The 25,209-nt window shown below is 40.6% G+C and overlaps 1 protein-coding gene across 1 annotated transcript in view; it reads left to right on the top strand.

Moving 5' to 3' along the window:
• The window catches only part of USH2A (usherin), a 602,856-nt gene that overhangs the window by 555,497 nt on the left and 22,150 nt on the right, over nucleotides 1-25,209 (top strand). Inside the window, exons 51-53 of the mRNA XM_081823209.1 lie at nucleotides 1,005-1,232; nucleotides 5,676-7,192; nucleotides 9,942-10,263. Coding sequence (XP_081679335.1) covers nucleotides 1,005-1,232; nucleotides 5,676-7,192; nucleotides 9,942-10,263 — 2,067 coding nt within the window. The remainder of the gene's footprint in view (nucleotides 1-1,004; nucleotides 1,233-5,675; nucleotides 7,193-9,941; nucleotides 10,264-25,209) is intronic.

Raw genomic sequence — 25,209 nt, 5'->3', positions numbered from 1 at the left:
CAAAACTTCCTCATGATTAATCACGTATAGTACGCAAAAGAAAGTGTGTATGTGTCTGCGTGTCTGTGTGTCTCTGGGTGTTTCTGTGTCTGTATGTGTGTGTGTGTGTGTGTGTTTACCTATATACATATTAACGGTCCACTTTCAGACATAATTGCTATTTGTAAACAGACATATCCATCCAGCCCAGATGTAGAAAGAGCACCTTGGGCTCTTTCAAAACATGACGACTTTTAGTTCCAGCTTTTAGTTATGTAAAATATGTTAAATGTTCTCTCCAAGCAGGAAGAAAAAAAAAAACCACCTTAATTCTACTATCCTTTTTTTTTTTCTTTTAAATCAACAAAAACCAAACTCTCAAAGCCTAGCTAACAATTACTTTTGGTAAGTTTGATGGTTCTAGTTATGGTGTTTTTAACAAATGAGAATATTTTCACATGGATATCACTAGTAGACTTCTCGAACAGTGTTTGTGCATTCATAGTTCAGTTTGCTTGTTGTTTTGTTTTCTTGTGTCTGTTTTACTGCATTTGTAAGATATAAATACCAAGAGAATGAGAGAGGGAGACTAGAGAGAGTCGTATGTGTAAACAAATGGTGCTGAAGATTAACTGTTCCAGTTAGATCTCCAAACCCTTAAGATTATCCCATTCTTTGTCATGAAACTTGGTGCCACTGATTTCCACCATAAGCTGGATGTAGCACTGACCTGAAGCATCAAAGATTTTTTTTTTTTATGTTATATATCACATCCTCTGGGTTGCAAACTCTGGAAAGGCAAGGATCCTATCTAATCCATATTTTGTGTATGTCTGAAATTACACAACATTAGATAATTTATTCAGGTGTGAAGAACAATAAAAAAACACATTGTTTTCTTAATAATTCAAAAACTCTGTTGTGATATTTTTGCTGTCATTGCTACTATACCTTGGTCAGAGAATGATCTTCCAGCAACTGTTAGCAGCTTCTAAAAGAAAACTAACCTGTTAATTTTTGTGCAGGGAATGAGCCTTCAAGCCCACCTGTTTGGGTTAGAACCATTCACAACATATCACATTGGAATTGTGGCCACAAACCAGGCAGGAGAAGTTTCAAGCCCCTGGACTGTGGTTCAAACCCTAGAATCTTCCCCAAGTGGACTGAGCAACTTTACCGTAGAACAGCAAGAGAACGGCCGGGCGTTGTTGTTACAGTGGTCAGAGCCTGTGAGAACCAATGGTGTGATTCAGGTAACGTCTACTCTGAATATGAAATCATGTTTGGTGTTCTCCAGATAAATAAATGAGCCCTGACATGCCATCAGGTCACTGTGGGAAAACACCCTTCACCGTCTGTTTAATCCTCCTTGATAGATCCTCCAGGCACTTAATCATAGATCGGAAAAACTAGCTCCCATGTATTATGTTTCCTATGAACCCAACACTGGGCTAAGTGCTCTCCGTGGATTATCTCATTTAATTTGCACATCAACCCTACCAGGTAGGTGCCACTAAATTTCATGAGGCTTATAAAAGCTAAATAATTGTCCAAGCCCACATTCCAAATGATCAAATTGCAATTTTAAGTCAGGAAGTCACGCCAAAACTGAACTCTAAATGACTGTTCCTACTGCCTCCTGAATTATCCTGCCCAGTTATTTGCTTAAGTCTTGCCTAATTTGTGCTTTGAGCAGAGCTCACTGAGCAGAAGACAGGAAGCCCCCCATGTCTGTTAACGCCCCCGCCTCCATGCATAGCCATGAAGAGCAGTCTTACTAATGTCCTAGGTGCATCTCAGGTTTTACCAGTCTGTGAGCACAAATAAGGTTGCATTTCTATTATTAGACTGCATTTTGTTACTTTGAATGATCACCCACATGCAAACCAGTCTTCATTTCCCTTTTGGCTGTTCCTCCCCAACAGTTGGGGTGATTTACCTGTCAGTCTGTGGCTGCCTCTAGCCCTGGACCACCACTCAGGCCCTGATCGACTGCCTTCTGCAGGCTGGGATGGCTGCTCCTGTAGGCACTGCCTCTCCTTGACCACTCCTTCTCAAGGTGGCAAAGAGTCCCCTATTAATTCCACAAAGAACATTTGAGACTAAGCTGTAACTTTGGAGAAAGCTTCCCTAAAAACCCTATAAGGAAGATGACAGCAGAAATTACCTACAGCAACAACTTAGAACTGTAACTACAGCTCACAGGCCCAGGCCCATCCTCGTGGGCCTCCATGTAGCAGCCTCACCTCACTGCTTAGTACAAGGGCTGCCTCTCAGCCAAGCTCCAGGCCTGCTACAGGCAGCAGAAGCAAGCTGCCTTCTACCAGCCTGCCTACATGTGACGGTGCCTGACTTCCCCCAGTCCAGGGCAGGAGGTTTGAGTTGTAGGATCCAGGGTCTCAAAATCCAAGCCACAGCCCTAAGATCCCATCAGAGAAAAGAGTCTCTCTCCTCATACCCATCAAAGTGCCCCTCCTTATGAGTGTTTGTTTCCCATTCCAGTGTCTGCCTCTTCCTGGCATGATTGACAATATCTACTCCTTTATCTTCACTTACATTTCACCAAATATTTAATGAGCTTCTACTAAGTGCCAGGCATTTATTCAGGAGTGAACAAGACAGGCAAGATCTCTGCTGTCACACACCTTACCTGTGTGTGTATGTATGCACGTGCATGCACACACATACACACACACGAATGGTGGGGGTACAGAGAAGCAAACAAAAAGCTAGTGCACAAATAAGAGAATTTCAGAGAAGGATGAAAACTATAAAGAAAATTAAACAAAATAATATAATTATGCCTGCTCGGGCTATTTTAGAATGGATGATCATTTGAATTGAGTTGACATTTGAGCTGAGCCCTGAATGACAAGACCGAGTCAGTCATGTGAAGATATGAGAGCAAAATGTTCCAGACAAAGTGAACAGCAAATGCAGGGCCTGAAGCCAGGAATGAACTTGGTGCATTCAAATGAAGGGAAGAAAGCCAATGTGGTTGAAGCATCGGAGGGGTGCGGGGAGAGAAAGATGAGAATGGCAGATTGGTAGGAGGTAGACTGTGTCCAACCTTGTGGGCTGTGATGAGTTTGGAACTTATTCTAAGTGCGATGAAAAATTACTGAAGGGTTTAGGCAATTAAATAGCATAGTCAAATTTATGTTTTCCAAAATCACTCTGGCTGCTATGTATAAAATGGACTCTAAGAAGACCAGTGGAGTTTGGAAGATACTAAAAATTTAGGGTAGAATTTATGTGGCTTGAATTAGAGTGGGAGCTGTGAGGGTAGAAGATGTAGGTGGATTGGAGATATATCCAGAAAGCAAACTTGACAAGATCTGTTAATGGACTGGATGTGAAACAAGAAGGAAAAAGGATATTCAGGCCTTGAGTCATTGACTGAGAAGATAAGGTTGGAAAGTGTACAGGTTTGAAGGGACAAGTAGACAGCTGGAGGTATAAGTCTAGAACTCTATTTTTAGAATCCATTCATATATGGGTGGCATCTAAACCCATGGGCCTAGAGGAGATCAGGTATGGAGAGAATATAACTAGAGATGATGAGAGACTGGGATCAAGCTCTGAGGAATACAGAAGGTCAAGAGGAAGAAGTGGGGCCAGCAAAGGAGACTCAAAAGAGGCAAGTGGGGTAGAAAGACAGGTAGATGAGTGGGGCATCCCAAAACTGTGGAGAAAGTATGTCCAATGCTGTTGAGAGATCAAGTGGAGTGAGGGCAGAGAAGTCATCCTGGACCTGGAAATGAGGTAATCATTGTGACCTTGACAAGAAGATCAAGTGGTAAAATGAGAAACCAGGTTGGGATGGCTTGAGGAGAAAATAGCAAGTGAGGAATGAGGACCCCAACTCTTTAAAGAAGTATAGATGAAAAGCAGAAAAACAGGGCAGTAGCTGGGGAACTAGAGTGTCAAGAAGTTTTATTTAAAAATCAGTGAAAGATACTAGAATACATTTAACCACTAAGAGAAATAGCCCAGTAGAGGGAGATAAATTGGTGATGCAAAAGATAATGAGAATGATTGCAGGAGTGAAATCTGTAGGAAGGAGCAGGTATGGGATCTGGAGCTCAGGTGGGCTCCACAGGGGCAGAGATACTTCATCCAGAGCATAAGGAAGGAGGGCACACACTGTAAGCCACATGGACATGGTGATGATAATATATAACATGAGAATATTCCCTTTTGACTGCTTCTATTTCCCTAGTCAAGTATGTGGTTCTGTCAACAACCACCTATGAGGGACAGAAGAGGATGATGGCAGTTGGTGGGGAAAGGAGAAGATATGAAAGAATCACTTTGGAAAATGAAAGAGCGAACATATGGGGGAATGGAATAGACCTACAAGTGGGGAATCACCCACTTAAAATTTATAGTAAGGTATTTAAAGCGAGACCAGTCAGAATATTCAAGTGTTTTTCCCCAAACCCAGTTAGAAGCTAAGGTACAGAGGGAAAGCTATATTTAATACTAGTTAGAGATTTACTAGGTGAATATGAGGGAGCTCAGGGACTCATAGAGGCTTTCAAATTGATTATGGAAGCTAAGCTCTCTTCAGAAAATACACTATTTCCCATCCCTCGGGGGTGTGGTCTTGCTCTAGGAACCCAACTAGAAAAAAAATCACACTGAAATACAATAATCCAACATAAATCGATTTCCAAAATCTAGGCTATTTAATCTTAAACAACAAAAAGTGTATCAACAGTGCAGTCCAAGTTAATTTTGCCTGTGGAATGTTTTGAACTAGATGTGCCTCCCAAGGGAATCTGATGTACACCACAGCTCCTCTTGAGGGATGCCATCCTGGAGAGTCACTACCAACCACAGGAATGTATCATATCTCTCAGGTGCATCGAGGCTGGAGAAGGGCAGGAAATCACTGTATAAAAACATCTACATTCAAGTTGTTATATCCCATCTTTCCCAAAGAAGGATGAATAATATGGGATAAAAATTTGCTCTATATTTATATGACGAATATTCAGATGGTTTTCCCCAGAACAGAAGAATACTTTGCTCCAAAGGAGCAATCAATTCTCCCATGGCATGCAAGAGAAAACAGTGTGGTTTTTTCCATCTTCTAGTCATCAAAGTTTGTATCTATATTTGTGTAGATATGTATAATACATATATGCATATATGTCTATGTATGTGTGCCCACACATGGATACACAGACATTTTCAGCCCTGGCACCCTGGTACAAATGGTTAAGCATTGTAACTCCATTTTCCAATAAATGCTGCAAGAGATAGACAATGTAGATAGGCCCTACTTACCCAACTCAGAATGAGATCCAAAGTGCTCATCATCTATAAAACAGGGGATTTGAATACTTTTCCTTATTTTTAAAAAGCATAAAATAGGAGGAAACCTATTTTACTTGTTAAGTCGAAGAACCAGCTTCAATAGTCCTTAGCTGTTAGATACGTGCTTATATGATATCCAACCTTAAAAAGAAAAAAAAAAAAAAGGCAAAGGAAACCAGTGTTATTCTTTTCGTGAACTTTACATTAACTAGAAAATATCACATTCCCAAAATTAATATCAGAGTGCTTCATCTGGATTAGGACCATCAAGATGAGGAATGGGAGGGAGAGAAGGTTAAAGGGATGAAATAGCTACACCAAGAAATCATATGTTACACCTTGTTTTCCCTCTTCTTCTCGTCTTCCTCCAGACCTACAACATCTTCAGTGAGGGTATCCTGGAGTACACTGGCTTGAATCGGCAGTTTCTCTTCCGACGCCTGGTCCCTTTCACTCTCTACACGCTGATCCTGGAGGCCTGCACCAAGGTGGGCTGTGCACACTCAGCACCCCAGCCTCTGTGGACAGAGGAAGCCCCTCCCCACTCTCAGCTGGCTCCTGCGATCCAGTCTGTAGGCTCCACCAGCATTGAGCTGAGCTGGTCTGAGCCTCTCCACCCACACGGAAAGATAATTCGCTATGAAGTGATTCGCAGGTGTTTCGAGGGAAAAGCTTGGGGAAATCAGACAATCCAGGCCGATGAGAAAATTGTTTTCACAGAATATAATACTGAAAGGAACACATTTATGTATAATGACACTGGTTTGCAGCCATGGACGCAGTGTGGGTACAAAATCCACACTTGGAATTCAGCAGGCCACACCTGTAGCTCTTGGAACGTAGTAAGGACAATGCCGGCTCCTCCAGAGGGTCTCTCTCCACCTGAGGTAGCCTGTGTATCTATGAATCCTCCAAAACTGCTGATTTCCTGGATCCCGCCAGAACAGTCTAATGGTATTATCCAGTCATATAAACTTCAAAGGAACAGAGTGCTCTATCCTTTCAGCTTTGATGCTGTGACTTTCAATTATACTGATGAAGACCTGCTTCCATTTTCCACGTACAGTTATGCAGTCATAGCCTGCTCAGATGGAGGCTGCTCCACCAGCGAAACCACCAGCTTTACCACTCCTGAGGCTGCTCCAGCAGGAGTCAGCCCTCCAGCTCTCCGGACCATCAACGCCACTCAAATAAATGTATCGTGGGCACCACCATCGATTCAAAATGGAAAGATCACTAAATATTTGCTTAGGTTGGACGGTAAGGAGTACCTTGCTGGGCAGAGCCTGTCCCTGCTGGTTTCTGACCTACAGCCTTATACTCAGTATAATTTCTCCCTGGAAGCTTGCACCAATGGGGGCTGTACGGCTAGTGCATCCAGATCTGCCTGGACCATGGAGGCCCCACCGCAGAACATGGACCCTCCAAAACTGCAAGTCACCGGCTCAGAATCCATAGAAATCACCTGGAAACCTCCCAGAAAACCGAACGGCCAGATCAGAAGTTATGAACTTAGACGGGATGGAACCATTGTCTATACTGGCCTGGAAACTCGCTATCATGATTTTACTCTCACCCCAGGTGTGGAGTACGGCTACACAGTGACTGCCAACAACAGCCAAGGGGGTGTTTTGAGTCCACTCATCAAAGATAGAACCAGCCCCTCAGCACCTTCAGGGATAGAACCTCCAAAATTAAAGGCCAAGGGTCCGCAACAGATTTTAGTGAACTGGGACGCTCCCGTGAGGACAAATGGCCATATTGTCAATTATACCCTCTTTATCCGAGAGCTGTTTGAAAAAGAAACAAAAGTCATACACATCAATACAACTCATAATTCTTTTGACACACAGTCATTCGTAGTAGACAAGCTGAAGCCGTTTCACAGGTACGTAGCCAACTCCAGATTTGCTAAGAGTAAGCCACTGAACTTTCTATAGCATGAGAGCCCTCCGTCAGTTCAAATGAAAACTCTAAAAGCAAGATGGGTGATATCCCCAACCCCCAACCCCTTAACCATTGACAGTAGACTAAACACGCCCTCATCTGGTCAAAACTTGCTTGTGTAACTTCTAGAGAGCATTCTTGCAGGTGACATCTTGAGAGTCAGTTTTTCAGAAATGTTTGCAATTCACCACAATGTCTGGAACAAGTCACAGAGATGGACCCCTTCCCTGAGTCTAGTCCCTCCAGAAAACATCCAGGCCCCTGGACAGTTGGGGGAACCCAGATGGTATTATCTAATCCAGGCAGTGAAGAAAATTAGGTATTATTTTAAATATGAAAAAAGTACCAATGAGAGCTCTTACTAGCCAGAGTTGAACTGACCCAAATTTTGTTTTGGGGAGAGCCTTCTTCCTGAATCCAGCACGTCTTCCAGGGATAATGAGACTCACTGGACTCTATTTCCCCAACCCCTTAGGATTTCCCCAGCTCTGATGTCATGACTTCCCAGGATGGTGCCAGTTTTCTACCTCCTATTTCTCCGTGGTCCCCTCGGGGCTCTCTGACGTGCATGGATGTGTGCTGCTCTCCATATGAAGGAATCCTACCACTGGCCCTTTTCCTATAGCTTGAAGAATTACTTGGCATTTTTCCCCATCACATTTTAAGTAACTTACATCCCCAGCGAGAAGAGTAATAAAAGACATTTTATGCTTAAAATTTAGTAAAATGAACAGAACCACTTAAAAAAAATTAAAGGCTGAAAGAGTGTTGATTTCCAACCACCACTGGTAAAATTCAGCTATTATTGTAATCTACTGATGTGTAGATTAGATCCCTCCTATAATTATCTCTGATATATAGTGCTGTTTAAATGAAACATTCATGGTCTTATGCATCTACTCATGACAATTATTTAAGGTTGCATTAAATATTAAACAGTAATTAAAACTTCCGCAGGTATCTTTCATGGCTAATCCACATAGTGTGTGAGTTGCCTTTTATCTTACGCTCATTTGGGGCGTAAAAAAGACCCAGGTTAGCTGCAGAGCTGTACATTTTATACTGGCTTCCTCTTTACCTGACTGGTGCCTGCAAGTTTGAAGAATCATATCAACTTGCTCCCCTTTGAAACTCTCAGCCAAAAAGATTTCTAAAGAAAAAGGTTTCCAGGTGTGAAAGAAGCACTTTTCACAGGCTGGGGGTGGGGGGAGTTTGATCATCTGATAAGCCTGACAGTGATATTTAAGGCGAGAAGAGATATCTCTTTGCTCTCCACTCTCATTGAAGATGTAAGTGACATTCAGACTTAAAACAACATACCATTTCTATATGAAATTGAGGTTCATGTAGTTTGGGGTTTTTCTAGCAGCTTAATGCTAACTGAATACTGCAAATTAGTGTGCCCTCCTGGGGGTACCTGGAGTGGGTTAGGAGGAAGAAGGAGCATGGGAATACTCTAAGTAGCAAAAGGTATATGAACCAGAATTTTAAAACTACCACAGATAATCCAGAAAACAAATAATCTATGTGTGGCAAATTGAAATGCGCAGAATTGGTTAGGAGTCAGACCTGCCATAACACACGGATGGATGGACGCCCCACCCATAAACCAGTAGTCCCATCACAGTGGAGATAAGCAGGGGAGGAGCAGAGAAGAAGGAGGAGCAGAAAAGGGGAATGAAAGATGGCACAAAAGAAGAAAGAAGTGTAATTAAGAAGGGGAAGGGGGAAAAGGAAGAGGACAAGGGAAATAGAAAGAAAGCAAGGCAGAGAACAGAAAGCAGAGATAAGAGGAGGGAAAGCAGAAAAGAGAAGAGGAAAATGCTGGAACCAAAAGAAATAAAGATAGAAAGAAAAGTGGCTGCAGCTGGAGGGAAAATCAGGGGTGTCATAAAATCAGTGGGGCATGGGAACAGAGGGGAAAAAAGCACTTAGGTACAGCCCTAGGCACTTAATACTAACAAAAGCCCCTCTTGTTGGAAAGGGAACGTCCCAGCTATGTAAATAGACCTTTCCAGGTGGCAGGAGACCAACTATGAGGCAAAACATAATTGATTGGTTGAGTTTAACTGGGTGGTGATAAGGTGTCTCCATGATTGATAATCTAGCATGTAGCTGGGTTAACTTTGGCCCCAAAAGGTCTTTGTGTGGTGTAAGAGAGCCTGTTTTAAGATGTCAGGTATCAGGTGAGGGGATTTATTACCACTGAGACCTTAACTCCATGATGTTCCTTCGTGACCTGGAAACATTCCTGGGGAATCATTCAGCTCCGGCTGCAGAGGTAGAAAGAGCCCAGGGCTACGGAAAACTGGTTCATACCCCCTAAGATCTGCATTCTTCATCGTTGTGTTAAGTAATTCTGCAGAGTACCAGAATTTTTTATGTTGGAGAGAACCTTGAAAGTTATATTCCTGTTTAGGGAAGAATTGTTCCCACCCTTTCCAGACAGTTGAGAATTTTTGTTTTAGTTTGGGAAGCCAGGAGGATTTAACATGTTCTCAAATTTTTATAAAAAGAGGACTTTGTTGTTCTTTAAAAGGTTTAGCTATAGACAAGAATAAATGTAAACTGATTTGTCTTTTTCTTTTCAGCAAATAGTCTCTTTTTATCTGGAAAGCAGTCTTGTAAATATTCTTTCCATGAAAATCTGTTTTGCTAATTATGGGTAATTTCTGCCTTGTATCCTGAAGGTATGAAGTACGAGTTCAAGCCTGCACCCTGCTGGGATGTGCGTCAAGTGACTGGACATCCCTACAGACCCCTGAGGTTGCACCTCTGATGCAGCCCCCACCCCATCTAGAGGTACGGATGGCTCCAGGTGGATTCCAGCCCACAGTTGCCCTTTCGTGGATGGGACCACTTCAGCCAAATGGAAGAGTTTTATATTATGAGGTATACAGAAGACAAATCACAACTCGGCCTGGAAAATCAAATCCAGTGTTAACCTATAATGGAAGCTCAAGCTCTTTTATAGATTTCGAACTATCGCCTTTCACAGAATATGAGTATCAGGTAAGAAATGTGTATTATCGACAATTCACACTGAGATTGCGGGCACACGTCAGCACCTGCCTGTAAAAATCCCTTGCAATTTGAAAAGCCACTTAAAGAAACATGGGGCTTAAGGAATTTAATAATATCCTTTAAAATTTTTTAAGCAGTAAATGAGGGAGGAAAGACCAGTTTCTCTTGCTTGCAGTCAGAAGCTTGCTGACTGATACAAGCACTAAGTGCCAGGCACAATGCCAAGCGCGATTTTCTAAAAGAGGAAACTGAACCCTGAAAGGCTTACCATAACCAGAAATAATAAAATCACTAAGTCACCAGAAATATGTTGGGCAAATCAATGAGTACGGTGATTAGAGGTAACATTTTAAGTGTGAGAACAGTATATTTTGGGCCAATAATGTATGAGACAAATTACCCAAGGAAGTTAGTAAAAATTGAAAATATAAAGAGATTCTTGAATGGTTTGGAGAAATACACAGATATGTATCCATAATCCCTTGTTTCCATTTCCAAAGCTAAAAGTTTTTTCTAGGTTTGGCACCACTCATTTGGCAGCAAAATGCAATCTGAACAAACTTGAAACTATTTATAGCATTTATTTATCCCATCTAATACAAATATTTATATGTTTTGCTACAGAAATGTCATGTTTTATTACCAGATCATTCTGCAGATATTACAAAATATACAGTATATGTATTTCATTACCTTTTCATAATCTGAAAAAAAAAACCAAAATTATTTAAAAACACATCAGGCCCCAAGGGTTTAGGGAAAGGATTGTGGTTTATATCATAAAGAAACAAAATGCTTATTGATACCACAGCTGGAAACAAAATAGTATCAGAAACAACCAGAATCTGTGTAGCCGGCCACCCTTTTGTTCTTTTCTCTATATCTTTACTAAAAAAAAGTGTCAAATTATCAAAGACTCTTCTATTCTCAATTATCTGTCCTCCCTTATGAATAAAAGCACACCTTTGTGACAGAGCTGAGTGGAATCAGCAAGAAATGTTTGGCTTCTGATTAGATGAAACTAAATGACCCATAGATACTGAAAGCAAGCCAGCGATTATAGCTTCTTTGGCATTATGTTGTGCCACTGGGTTCAATAATTGGCGAGTTGATCCACTGAAGTCTTACGCCAGTTTTTTAAAGAATGGTAAACCTCATGCATATGTCTTAGCTCTAGTGGGATTTCTTACTGGGAGCTAAGGACAAGCAGGAACCAAGGGACCCACAATTCAGAGGAGAGTTTCTTTTGTAACTCTGTCAGCTCTGGGTCATGCTTCTCCTCCATACTCATTCCACCCAATGGAGGTATTTAATGGGGTTTCCTAACAAACTGATCTCAAATTTGCACTTACTAACTAATCCTACCTTGTTACAACATAAGAAGCAGGAGGGTAAAATCTAGCCTATCTGCCCAAAACCCAGTTCTTACAGGAAATATTTTGAGAAGTTTAGACTAAATGCTGAAAAAAATGAATTAAAATGTTAGATTTATTTAGCCTGTGTAACTGCTGAATCTACATAGACCCTGACTAAGCTTGCAGAAGCCATTTAGGACGTAACGTACGAAAAGAATTGATTTCCCTTTTACAAAAGAACATTTTGCCATTGAGATGAATTTGCTTTGCTCTCAAACCTGTCTGAGGGTTACTTCATCTGCAAGTTGCCTTTCACAAAATACCTTCATTGTCCTAGAGGCATTGATTCACCCAACATCTGTCAATGATTTGACCCTTCTGCAGAGGATTGTGTTTTTGAGGTAATTTATATTTCTTGGAATAAAACCAAAGAACTGAGAAACTGCCCAAAGGTTTGGACCTATTAATCAAAAGGGTGGTGATGATCTGTAATTGGGTGGGTGGTCTTCCACATGGTGTGCCCTGAGGGCATCAGATACTGCTGTCCACCACGCTCCTACATGACCCTGTACATTGTACCCATTTCTGTTTTGGAGTTAAGTCACTGAAGGCAGCTGCCAAAATTTATTATGTGGGAAAACCAAGGCAGCACTTCTTAGTGTAAATTCACCCATCACTTGACAGATGGAGCTCTGGGCGTGATAGAGCTCTGGGAGAAAAGAGTATCGAGTGGATGAGTTCCAATGGACCGAAGGGACAGGAACTACGTGGAGAAAGGGATTCTTACTGAAAGAAAGGGGCATCCCTCACTCCGGAGATCTTGGAGGGTGAGGTCCAGCCAGTGTCACTTAGCTCACAACAGTTCATAGAACCAGCTTGGTAACTGTCATGTCTGAAGGTGGGCAAAAGCCTTGTTAAATTATAGGCACCTTCTAAGTTTTCAGTAATACGTCAATATTGAACATCTTAAACGTACTGGCTCCTTGTGTTTCTAGTAACAAAGGATTACCCAAAAAAGCATGTTCAAAGTGCAGATTCCAAGGGGTGAGGATGGGGATTCTCAGCAATCTGTATTTTTAATAAGCAGCTTTGATGGTCCACAACCCTTTTTTTTTTTTCTTTTCAGCATTGTTGCTATGCTACTTAAGCCAGATTTTCAAGTGGTGATTTCCTAATTCAGTGGCTCTCAGCCCTGGCTGCACATTAGAATCACCTGGGGAACTTTAACCATGTTCCCCATGCCCTGGTTCCATCCCCCTGTAGTTCTGATTCTGGGATAGGTCCAGGGATCAGTGCGTTTCAAAAGGTCCCCAGGTGATTCTAATGTGCAGCCAGAGCTGAGAATCACAGTCCTAAACCATCATAAACCGATTGCCTAAATAAGTGAAGCTAGCTCCCCACAAGTGCCTAATTTCCATGATGATAATTGATGACCAACTTATTTACCTTGGTCTATCCATGACTTCCCTAAACAAGAGTCCTATTGTTTTGGTATGAAGCTGAAAGGGGGTGGGGGGCAGAATATATTATCTGTAAAGTTTGTGTCTCAGTTAATCAAATAATGTCTTCTACTCTTCCTCATGGATTTTGTTTGTTTTCTGTTGGCATTTTATTTTGCTTTGTTTCTCACTTAGGAGACCTGGCCTTTGGTAGTAAGAGTTATAACATTCACCACCACTTAAAATGGGATTTTTCTAATTTGATTCATTTCGGCACAGCTTCCAGAGATTCTGAAGGATCAGCTTTAATAAGAACAGTAAGATCTGAAATAGAAATCGTAGAAATTTGGAAGTGCCTTTTTATATTTCACAAGATGGATGGGGTGTCTCTGCAGAACCACATGATGCAGAGTCTCATTAGAGAACAAGCATTCTCAGTGAATTTCAAAAACAATTTAGTTTACCAAAACCTAATTCTCAAAAACGCTGCCAATGAGTGATTCATACATAAATGAGATGCATCTTCACTAAACGAAATTCTTCGGTGCACAGATCTTTTCCTTACATGGAGATTACAGGCTTCCTGTTCGACAGAATATTTACAAAATCCAATGTGATGCTTTTCACAGACAGTACTCATTCCTATCTTCAACACTTTCACATTCAGGCTGTACTCATCTATATAGTATAAACCTCCAAATTCTGTGTGGGGAAGTTCTTCATTGTTCAGCAAGCAAATTAAGACAACAGTCTCCGCACAGGCTTTGGAGAGGGGCCTGGGTGTGAGTCTACTCCATGAGCAGCTTCAGTTTTTACCTGCAGGGAGAGAGCTGGGGCTGATGAGCAGCTCCCAGTAATTGTGCATTCATATTCATACTCTCGCTTAAGGCAATGACTCACCATGGATTTGCTAGGGCCTGCCATGGCTCCCCCTTTCACCGAATCATGCTGTCAGTGACTTAATTAGTTTTCCTGAAAAATTCCCCCACTTTGACAGGTTTTTGCAATAAGCACCCACGCTCACACGATCTCTGAAGGCTGGAAGGCTTCCAGTGCCTCGTCCCTGGGTGACTGAGAAGTGACAGGTCAGCCTCAGAGGAAACCCTACGACTCATTACGTGTGGGACTGATCTTAGGGCTGGTGCTGTGGGAGGCCACACAGGATGGCAGCCCGCTGCTTTCTAACACACCAACCCTGGCTCCAAACAGTTCTGTCTGAAAATGTATGCCAAAGAGGATGGAAGGAAGGGCTGAGAAGGAGACAGACAAGGGGACGGACCCTCACTGTTCCTGCCAAAAACATCTGTGTGAAGACCGCAGGAGGAGCTGCTGGGGCCTTCTCTGTGCAACCCCCACACTGCGGGTGAAGAGCTGGAAGGGAGAAGGAGAAAGGACAGCAGCTTCGAGTCCTTCTCTCACTATATCTGGATCCTTAAGCAAATTAACCTCTCCCAGTGGTTTCCCCCCATGTTTAGATGAAAGCTCCCCCCAGTTCTAAATTCTAGGAGCCTCCGTGGGGGTGATCTACAACCATACACTTTAAAAAATTCTACTCAAACTTTAGCCTCTCTTGATTGGGCTTGCTTTGAGATTGAATGAGTTGATACATAAATATGCTTAGGCCAACACCTCACACATAGGCACTACTCACCCAGCGCAATTATGATAGGTATTATTATTCTTACCCTCCCACCTCAGAGTGGAAAGAGGGCTTCTCTCTCTCAGTATTCATAAGTCAACCAAGAGCTGGACTCTGACGAACCGCCTAACACCTTATAGTCCTGTGACCAAGAGAATGGAGGACTTTGATCAAATAGGCCTGGTCACAGGACCCCCGTCCTACAGCCAAGGCTTTATGAATCTGTGGGAAACACGTTCAGCCAGAAACAAGGGCTGCCCCAGCACATGACGCACACCACCATGCTACTGTGAAATAGTCCCAATTCCTAGGCTCTTTCTCCTTAGATACTCACAGCAGGGAGATGAAACTGAGTGAAAAATCACACAGGTTGGCCAAGGCACTTAATTTCTCATAGCCTCACTTCAAAAAAAAAATGGGTGTTAAGAGAACTGAGAGATCTTATCTGTCTAGCTGGATGCCTGCTACAAGTAGGCCCACCTCCCCCCTCTACCCTTAGCCCCTACTATATTAAAAAAAGGAGGTACTTTCTTCCAAGACAGAAAAGAGCCAGGTTAAGAAAACTCTTAATGTCTCTATCGTGAGTCACTAATAAAATGCTAGACTGTAAAAATCTCTAACCAAGAGCACAATTGGTTCTGAAACTGTGATGCCCCTTCAATCAGGGGGTCCAGTCTTCTTTGTCCTTGCCATTTCTCTTCTCAGGACAAAACTACCTTGCCCACATACCCATGACTAGGATTCCTTCCAACTCTGAGTCTACACTTCTGTGACTAGCTACTCGATTCAGATGGCTTGTTTTCTGTTGCTATCACCTTTATCCCATCCCGTTCCTAAGCATTTTCTATGCCACTTTTAGAGAAAATGTATTGAGCATGTTTTCTGTTTGGTTTTGGACTTGCATTTAATTAGGTATTAATCTCGCTAACGTATTTCTGACCAGCATGGAAGCTTTTGTTTGGTTAGTCTCTCCCACAAGAACTAAGCTGCTCCCACCCCCAGCTCCCACAGCTCAAGGTATTAAATGATTTATTGATGTGGTCTGTCTCAAACAGTGCATTTGTCCTAAAACTTTAGAGCCAAAGTGCTACAGCTTAGACCAAAGGCCATCACGACACTTCCATGAATAGAAATCAGAATTCTGCCACCGGACCAGGAACCGTGTCTTTTCTGTTTTTGTTTTTTGGTTTTTTTTGTTCCAATAGGAGATCATTTCTACATACGTGTGTGTGAACACACCCAGGAGCATACTCTAGTTCACATGTGTGCACCTCTTTTCATTCTTTTTCTCTCTCATGGCATCCCTTAGGGTTCATTGCTAAGCTGCAATTGTTGGCAATCTTTACTTTGCCTTTGATAAAAGCCATTCCTCTGAAGATGCCTTGGTTCTCACCCTCACGCTGGTGCAACCCAAATTTATATTTCACCGAAGCCAATATTGATCCTCCTATCTTTGTGTTGGAAGCTTGTTTGCTGGACATAAAATATTAAATGTAATCAAATTTTCTCCCACTGAAGGTAGATAATATGTAATTCCAACCTGCCCTCATGGCTCTTCACCAACAGCTCCTGTTTCAGTGAGTTGACCATGGAAATCAAGGCTCCCCCAAATCACCTGATTTGGTCCTAAAAAAATATCCAGGAAAGGATGAGACATGTTTTACTTATTTCCCTTTATCCTAGTACTTGAATACATAATAACTTATTATTAAAGGCCCACCATGTTCGAAGTGTATGCCTCGTTACTAGGATTGGGGCAGGAAGCTAAAAACTCTGTTCCTCAGGGGCTTAAAGTTTAGTTGATAAGATAAGCACACCCATGAATAATATATCCATAAAAATATAGGGATGGTAGTATAAGCTATGAAGAAAGATATTTGAAAGATCCAAGTGATGGTGCAGCAGAAAAGCAGAGAGGAACAGAGAATGCCTTATCTTCAAGGACAGCACCAGACTCTCATGACCCCTCTCATTCCACTCTCTGGCCAGATGGGCTTGAGCAGCGCAGGTGGTACTTGACTGAAATCATTCTATGCAGACATGAGAAGGCACTATTCCTCTATTTCTTCAGTCTCACAAAATTATTTCCAATCTTTCCATGCTTACAATCCAATGCCAACTCAGCCCACCCATTGTTATTGGGGCCTGTGTAAGGTTTGGAAATGTTCTCCCCGGTGTCAGAATCTCAGCAGGAAACAGATGGCATACTCAAAGGGGCTTTTGAAGAGAATTAAATGAAAAGGCTATTTATTGAGGTGTGGGCAGCATTAAGAGAATCAACAAGGGAAGTTAAAGTACCCAGGGACCAGCAATAGCCAGACGCTATTACCTTCTAGGCCTAAAGGGGAAGAATCTGCTCCTGGAACCCAGCAAATGCTAAGGCCAGTGAGGAGGGGCTGTCCCCATAGAGAAAGAATGCAGTCTTGCCAAACTGGGGTGCCAAAGAGAGGGATCAGGAGACATTAAAAAACTGAACTCTCTTCTTCCTTTGATCAAATCCAACTGGAAAGAAGCCAGAGGGAGGAGAAGATCCCTAGGCAGTCTGCAGAGTCACTTCCCAGTGCACAAAGCAGGGCAGAGAATGGATCTGGAGGCAAAGGGAGCATACCTAGCATATTCCCCATACCTCAGATTGGTGCTGCTTCTCACTCAATATGTGACGAAGAATCCTTTCCAGGCTAGAAGATCACCTGGCAAGCTTTGGCTCACCACTCCATGATTATTGATAAAACACTAAGTAAATCTGAAGGCTTAAGGAGGATTGCACGTAAGTACTTAGACTGATGTTATATTTCCATTAAATTCTAAATAAATGTCTTGCTACATGAAGCAATCAAATCTGCAGGTGGAAACAAAAAACGTTAAGACGCTTAAGTAAATCACATGCATTCAATTGAAATCTTTAAGAAGATGGTTGAGACTCTCTCTTGTGAATTGATTTATCTATCTGCTGATGGATATGATCATTACTAAGATGCCTAAAAACATCTTGGAAACTGTGCAGTTCTCTCCTTGATGCCAATAGCATGTTTGTAATGGGAACCGGAAATAAAATTCTTTTCTCTGAAGAATCCAATGAATTGCTCCAGTGTTTCCTTTCACTTAGACTCTGGGATGTATTTAAGAAATTTTCATTAACAGTAAGGCAAAGTAGACAATGCCATCCAATATACAAATGTTGATGTAAGAACAACATTTCTCAAAAGTCAGGCATACATTTGCTCTAACCCTCAAAATTTGAGAGCAGAGAAGTACCTGGAGAAAGACACACAGAGATGTGGCCTAAACTTGAAATGCTGTGAAGGGTCTTCAAATCTATGGTTGCTCCATCACAGCTACATGGAACCCAGAAGTGAGTACAGAATTGTTACTTAGTCCCACTTTCTCTTTCAAGCTGTCAAGTCACTCTCTCCTAACTTTTCACACGAAAAATATGATAATCATTATTATTTTTTCATGCTCGCTATGCGCTATGTTAAGAGCTTTACATGTATTAACTCATAACAACCATTTGAGATAAGGGCTATTACTAATAATAACATTTAGAAATCTGATGCACTGCATGATTGTTAACATGCCCCAGGATACAGCTGGTGAGTGGAAGAACTTGACTTTGAATCTGAAATGCAGGTTCCAAAGCTGTGTCCTTAAATTCACCCCATGGTTGCTCCAAATTGCATTTATATACTGCTCTGGGGCTTTCAAAATCTTGATAAGATACTTATAAACGTATTTATCCACCAACCCATTCTTTGGAAACTTATACATAACATTCTTGCACACAAATCTCAGCATAGCCCTGTGCGATAGGTATTATTATTTCCCTCTGTATAATCAGAAGCCTGAATGACTGTGCAAGTTACCTAAGAAGTGGAAGAATCAGAACTCAGACCCAAGTCCAGTAATTGTTCTGCTGAACCACAGCTTCCTCAAGTCACCCCCATCAGGGCATGAATCCTAACCCTGCAAAGATAAACTAACTCAGAATGTAATCTGGGCTCCACGATTCACTGGTTCTGTAGTCGTAGCAAGTGATTTAAACCCTCTGAGCCTTCATTTCCTTATCCATAACATTAGGGTAAAAAGACCTACCTTAGTAGGGTGGCTGTAAACTTTAAATAAGTTAATTTAAAGGCCAGGGCATTGTCACTCACATATAAAATTAAGATAATAGGTAAATTCATAAAAAGTAATCAATACCCAGTTATTTCTGTAAAATGTACATCAGATAAAGTCAGTTCCCTGCTGGGAACCCTCCCTTGGCTTCCCATAAAATGCAAACTCCTCTCTGGTTCAATGGGGACTTTCATTTGTCCACCTCTGTCCTCATCTCATTGCTCTCTGGCCCTTATTCACTAAGCCTGCCTACACTAGCCTTCTTGAGAATCCAGCCTCAGGGACTTTGCATTTGCTCTTCTTTTGCCCAGAATGTTTTCCCCCTATGTCTTCACATTGTGGCCTTCTTGCATTAGCATTCCAGCTTGATTATCGTCTCCTGAGAGCACCTCCTGAACAATTCAACCATTCTCTGCTCTATTGCTATATCTTATACAGTTTATAAGTTGTTTCCTTCCTAATGTATATGACCTATTCATTTTGTGTTTGTTTATTTATGTTTTTTTGTTTGTTTATTTATTTATTGTGATCCTAGTTTTTTCTAGCAACTTATTGTGGAGAATATATACGTGTCCAATGTTGTATCAGTGGGGTATGGTTATCATTTTAGTTAACATAATGGAATTTCACTACCTTTACATGTTTGGAGCAGTATGGAAAGTATGTGAATACTGTTTGCTTCTGTGTGACATGCAAAATAGTGTTAAAACATGGTAAGTGCCAGCAGAAATGGACGCCATGATGTTTGTGGTAATTTCCACCGTCTCACTTTGAGGCTGCTCTCTGGAGAAATATCCAGTCCCTGTAGGGCTCTATGACAGCCCCAGAGCGCAATGTCAAACACTTGGAAGATGTGCCCAGGTCTTCCATCAATGACCTTATGTAGAAAAAGTCCAAAGAGTTTGGGCTTTTACACCACGTACCTGTATTGGAAGGCCAGCCCTCCCACTTCCAAGTTGCAGAAATTTCTCTGTGCCTGTCTCCTCATGCAAACCAGTGACAATGTAATACCAACCTGATAGAATTGTTGGGAGGATGAGATAAATTAGTACATATAATACACTTATAAAAGTGCAAGGGCTCAGTGAACCCATTAACTACTTTTATGTATCCTCCATAAGAGCTGGATGGAACTGGGTTCCTATTTTCTCACGGGGAGAACAGATAGAAGCAATAAAAAGTAGTACGTGATAAATTCCAAATTCTCATTATTATCACTAAAATCAAACTGAGGCTAATTTTAGGATTTCCCACTAACATTGAAGCTAGTTTTCCCTCCCTCATATTCATATATATTGAGTGACTCCAAAGAGCAAGGTAGTGTACTAAGCATGAGTGACAGAAGACACCCATTTCTAGCAAAGAAAATGTCTTATAATTTCTTCAGTAGCTTCACATCTCTGAATTTCAAAAGTACCAGTAGAAAGGAAGACAATGTCTTGTTGTACCCTTCTTCCCCTGGGTCCCAGAATTCAATTAAAATCGTGTTCCATCTTGTCTGATCCAAAGTGTTTCAGATAAAAGGAACCTGGAATGCAGGGACTGTATCTGTAGAAGTAGAACTATAATATATCCAGTAAAGTATCATGCAAACAGAGATGCTGAAAAAGTCCATTTGATGATGAAAGAAAATCAGATAGGTAGAGAATTAAATAGGCAGCTACACAGAGCTTTTCAGCAAGCTAGTCCTTCATGACTATAGCCTGCAGGACTTCTCATGAAATAAAATAATCTTGTAATCATGTAATTTCAGGTTTATTGCTTTCTCTTTTTAGCTATGAGTCTCTCTAACCATAATTCTGGCAAAGCCCATTTTGGCATATTGCTATTCAAACATATTCAAAACCCACAACAGGCTACCCTTTAAAAAGGCATTAGTGTAAGTGCCATGGGAAAATATACTCCAAGGTTGTAGGTGAATTGATATGATTTCCTTGATTGTATCTTTTTATTTATGAGGCATAATTTATGAGCACTGGAGAACAAACTGCAATGAGTGATGACTAACTACAGTCAAAGTCATAAATCAGGAGCAGTGAAAGAAGTGATGATTTTGATCGAATCTATTGAATTAGCTGTTGGCCTTAGCCAATACAGGTATTGGAAAGACCTTTTTAATATCTATTTGTCTCCCTCATGGGAATGTGATAACAATCTCATTACATGCCCCTAGGAAACAAATAATTTAATTGTTTGTCTGTTAACATGCAACCTATTTACTCTACTTCTTAATTGCTGGCATTTGGACATTCATGTTGGGTTTTTGTTTATTTCTGATGTGAATTGTCACAAAAATATATTCATGTTCTCTAGTTTTAGAAAGAATGAAGTTGCTTCCCTAGTGCTGTTCAATATGAATATGTCATCAGTATTGTTGAAATGCTTTTGTGCTATCAAAAATTGTCATTATTCCACAAGGAAGCATGTTACAGAATATCACGGAAGTTGCAGAGATCTCAAAAATGCCTCCAAATCTTAATCTTTTGAGAGCAACAGGCATAATACAACTCTTATAATAAGCAGCCTGGAAAAAGAACAAAATCTCAAATTGCTCCAAGGGCAAGGACAGTCACTGACACTTACATTAGGAGGCAACAGATTAGAGGTTTTCTTTGAAAGATCACTGGCTGAATTTCGTTATTCCTGCATTCTGTTTTTGTATGGAAAATGAGAGTGAGTGCAAGAACAAGTAGACATCAATTGGATGCTAACAGTGTAGACAACATTTCTAAGCTGTTCCCTGGACTTTAACAAGACTTGTAGCATGATGATCTCTCAGCCAAAAGAATCATAACATATTTTTACAACTAAGGAGATTTGTTTATGATATGAGAAAGAAAAACACATCAGGAAGTCCCCAGAGATTTACATTAAGAATTTCTCTTTGCATTTAGACTATACTTGGAAAATATCAGTCCTAAGGAATGCTATTTCAGAAAGCTATAAAGCACTAAAGCTTCGTGTAAGACAAAGCACTAAACTCTACAGTTAAGTGTAGAAGTTGGGCTAAAGAATAACTAGCACAATACTGTAAGCACCCAATGGGCTACCACTCTGGGAGAATTTTCAGATCTATCTCCCCTTCCCTTGTCTTCTTCAGAGTCATGGTTCCTTCTCTGTCTCTTTTACAACAATTATTACAAATACTTCTGTTCACACATTCTTGCTTCCTTTCTGGAAGCAAATTAAAAGGAGAAATGTGTTGAGAAGAATTGGGAGTATTTAGAATAATATGCTGCAAGGGAAAAATGGATCCAACAAGTTTCAGAAATATCAGGATTTCAAGAAATTTACACCTGGAGTGAAAACTAGGTAGCAAATGATGGTTCTACAAAGCTAGTGAACTCTGGTTCTGTTTGGAACCATGACCACTGTAATAAACTCTATGATGATTAATGCAGCTGTAACATCTTCAAACAGATACATGCTTCATGCTTTTTTGAATGGCTGAAGGTAACGACAAAGGAAATGCAGGGTACGACTCTAAATTTCTATTCTTATGACGTATGAATAGAAATTTAAAATATATAGTGCCTAGATTCTGTACCAGGTTCTATAGAGAGTAGCCTTCTGTGTTTCTCATATAATCTTGGGCACAAGAATCACTTGGAAATGCGTTAGAAAGACAGGTTCCAAGGTCCTTCTGCCACAAATTCTGATATAGGTACGCAAAATGATTTTGATGATCGTGGCCAAGGAACACTTTTTGACAAAGACTCCTCTGATGGAAGATTTCTAGGAGGCAGTTTTAAACAGAGAAGAGATGATTAAACCTGTTTCCACAGAAATGGGATTTTGGCATCTTGGTGGGAGATGTTGACACAAGGTAATTGAAATTTTTTAAGGCAAAATACAGTCATTAGTCCCGGGGAGGGGGGATAATAAATAAAAGAACAATTTCATTTCTTTAATGGACAATAACATAAAGATGGTAATGGTCACTGGTTAGATTTTTTTAAATTAAACTGAAAACAGAAATATAAACAGAAATTAATCTACTTTTTTTCTAGTCAATTATAGAATTTGTGGTTAAATGGTCTTAGTTGTTTTGGTTTTATCCAAATGGTTGATCTATGTTCTCTGTGACATCTTCTTACATTATAACTCTTGTCATGGTTACAACCAAAACCTTAGAGAAGAGAACACCCTAATTTGGCCAGTCCCAACTTGTTCTTGTTTATAACGTTCTTCATTGGGAGGTTCCTTAACTCTTACAGTTATAATTGTGTGTGTGTGTGTGTGCAAGTGTTCACTAAACACGAATAATTGTTTTAGTGAAAACTTTAATCATCTTTTTTATTATAAAAGAGTAAATATGTTCAGCTGGATACTGTAGGAATAAGGATATTGTGAATAAATTAAAAAAATGAAGAGTATCCTTAATTTTTGTCACTTTGACTTGAAATTCATAAGCTTTACTTGCTCCCACCCCACCAATATGTCCCTTCTTTTCTGTGAGCAACCCACACAGAAAGAGCCCACATTTTTGTACCCAATGATCATGACAGGAAATCTTGGGTCACAAACCAGATGGATTAGCTTGTCAGGTAAAATGTAGGTAAATAGGTGGTGATGGATGGATGGACGAATGGATTAGATAGATGACAGAAAGAATAGAGATAGATACAGTAGGCAACTCCATGTTCACAAGACATTTTATTTCTTGATTTTTATATTGGTTCATTAAAATTAAAAGATCAGGTCATATTGCTCAAAATTTCCCATGTAAGATCTCTGCTGCTTCTTTCTCCACCCTCTAAAGATGGACCCAAATCTTGGGCTCATTGTTTCTCAGTAGAAATCATAAGCATATCTGTTAGCATTTTCTTAAAGATTTATTTATTTTAGAGAGAGAGTGTGCACACGAGTGGGAGGGGCAAAGAGAGAGAGAATCCCAAGCAGACTCCATGCTGAGTGTGGAGCCTGACTCAATGCTCAATCCCACCACCCTGAGATCGGGACCTGAGCTGAAACCGAGTGGGACGCTCAACCAACTGAGCCACCCAGGTGCCCCTCTGTTAGCATTTTTATTCTGAATCCTGAACTACTATACTTCAGTTCCTTGTTTCTTGCTTCACTGGGCATAGGCAGAAATCCACGCAATTTTTGTGTAAAGGACTTTTTACCTCAACAGACAAAGAGGTATTGACAGTTTCTTTTTTGTTTCTTCTGGCAGTTTGGTATAACAGAAACATTGCCTTGGGGGGCAAGTTTTGTGAAATCCATAATTCTTCATTATTTCAGTCAGCTTTCTCTTCATTGTAACTGCTTTGAGTAGCTCATGTAAATAGGCTGATCCTGCTTTGCATAAACACGTTGATTTATATGAATGTTATTTTGATCTCAAATTGATTGAATACTAAAAAGAAAGACTAAGAAAAAGGGCAGTATATTATGAAGGTCTCCTGTCAAAGACAAAAGACGCTAAGTCCTACATATATTCCCAGTTAGTGATGAAGAATTTCTAATTGCTGAGGTTTAGGAACAGAATATTTTTACAGAAATACAGAGAAACACTATAACACTGAGTAGAAGAAACAAAAACAAAGCTAAGCTCTCGCTGCGGAGTAAATTCTACGGTCTGTTTCTAAGCATCTCATATTTTGGATGTTCTGCATGCTTTTTTAACACTGCACACCTGGCACGTGTGTAGTATGGAATCAAACAAGTTTTTCAGACTTTAAAAGCTCAGGACAAATATAAATAAATAAATATATATATATATTTAATACATATATATATGTATATATATATATATTAGAAGACATAGTAGAAGACACTAGATGAGAAAGAAAATTTCCTGAAGTTAGATTTGCACACCACGAAAGCTTACTAAGGAATACTCCTACTCCTAAACATGCAGACAGTCTTCTTATATTGCCATTTAGATCTATCATTCTGATTGATCACTGTGTAGTTGGCTGTTATTGGGCCTAATTTAACCCTATACACTCACACATCCATCTACTCTGTCTATTGTACCTGACATTGTACAAATTACTTACTCATGCAAATGACGACCTAAGGCAACCTTTTAGGATATTCGTGTTTAATTATACAAATGGTTCTTGATAAATAAGATTATGCATTCTTCCATATGTTTATTCCCTCCTTGATGAAAGGAAAATTTAATTTTCATGCAGATTTGGTGGGGACGGTGTTTAAGAATTGCTGAGTTTTATGTAGTCTGCAGATCCATTCAGGTTGCAGAAGCTGACAAAATCACTCTACACCCCACTCAGAGATGAGTTTTTCATTAGGCTTTAACCAGCCTGCTGCATTCTGACGTTAGGGCTCCTAATTGGCCCCCTTTGTGTTCACATGGCCAAAGGCAAAAAAGAGGAAGAACTTGCTCTCCTCTGTGATGACAAAATTGCAAGATCCA

This window comes from Leptonychotes weddellii, chromosome 6 (assembly GCF_054177405.1).
Source record: "Leptonychotes weddellii isolate Sample4059 chromosome 6, ASM5417740v2, whole genome shotgun sequence".
Taxonomy (NCBI): domain Eukaryota; kingdom Metazoa; phylum Chordata; class Mammalia; order Carnivora; family Phocidae; genus Leptonychotes; species Leptonychotes weddellii.
This window is presented reverse-complemented; position numbering and strand designations above follow the sequence as displayed.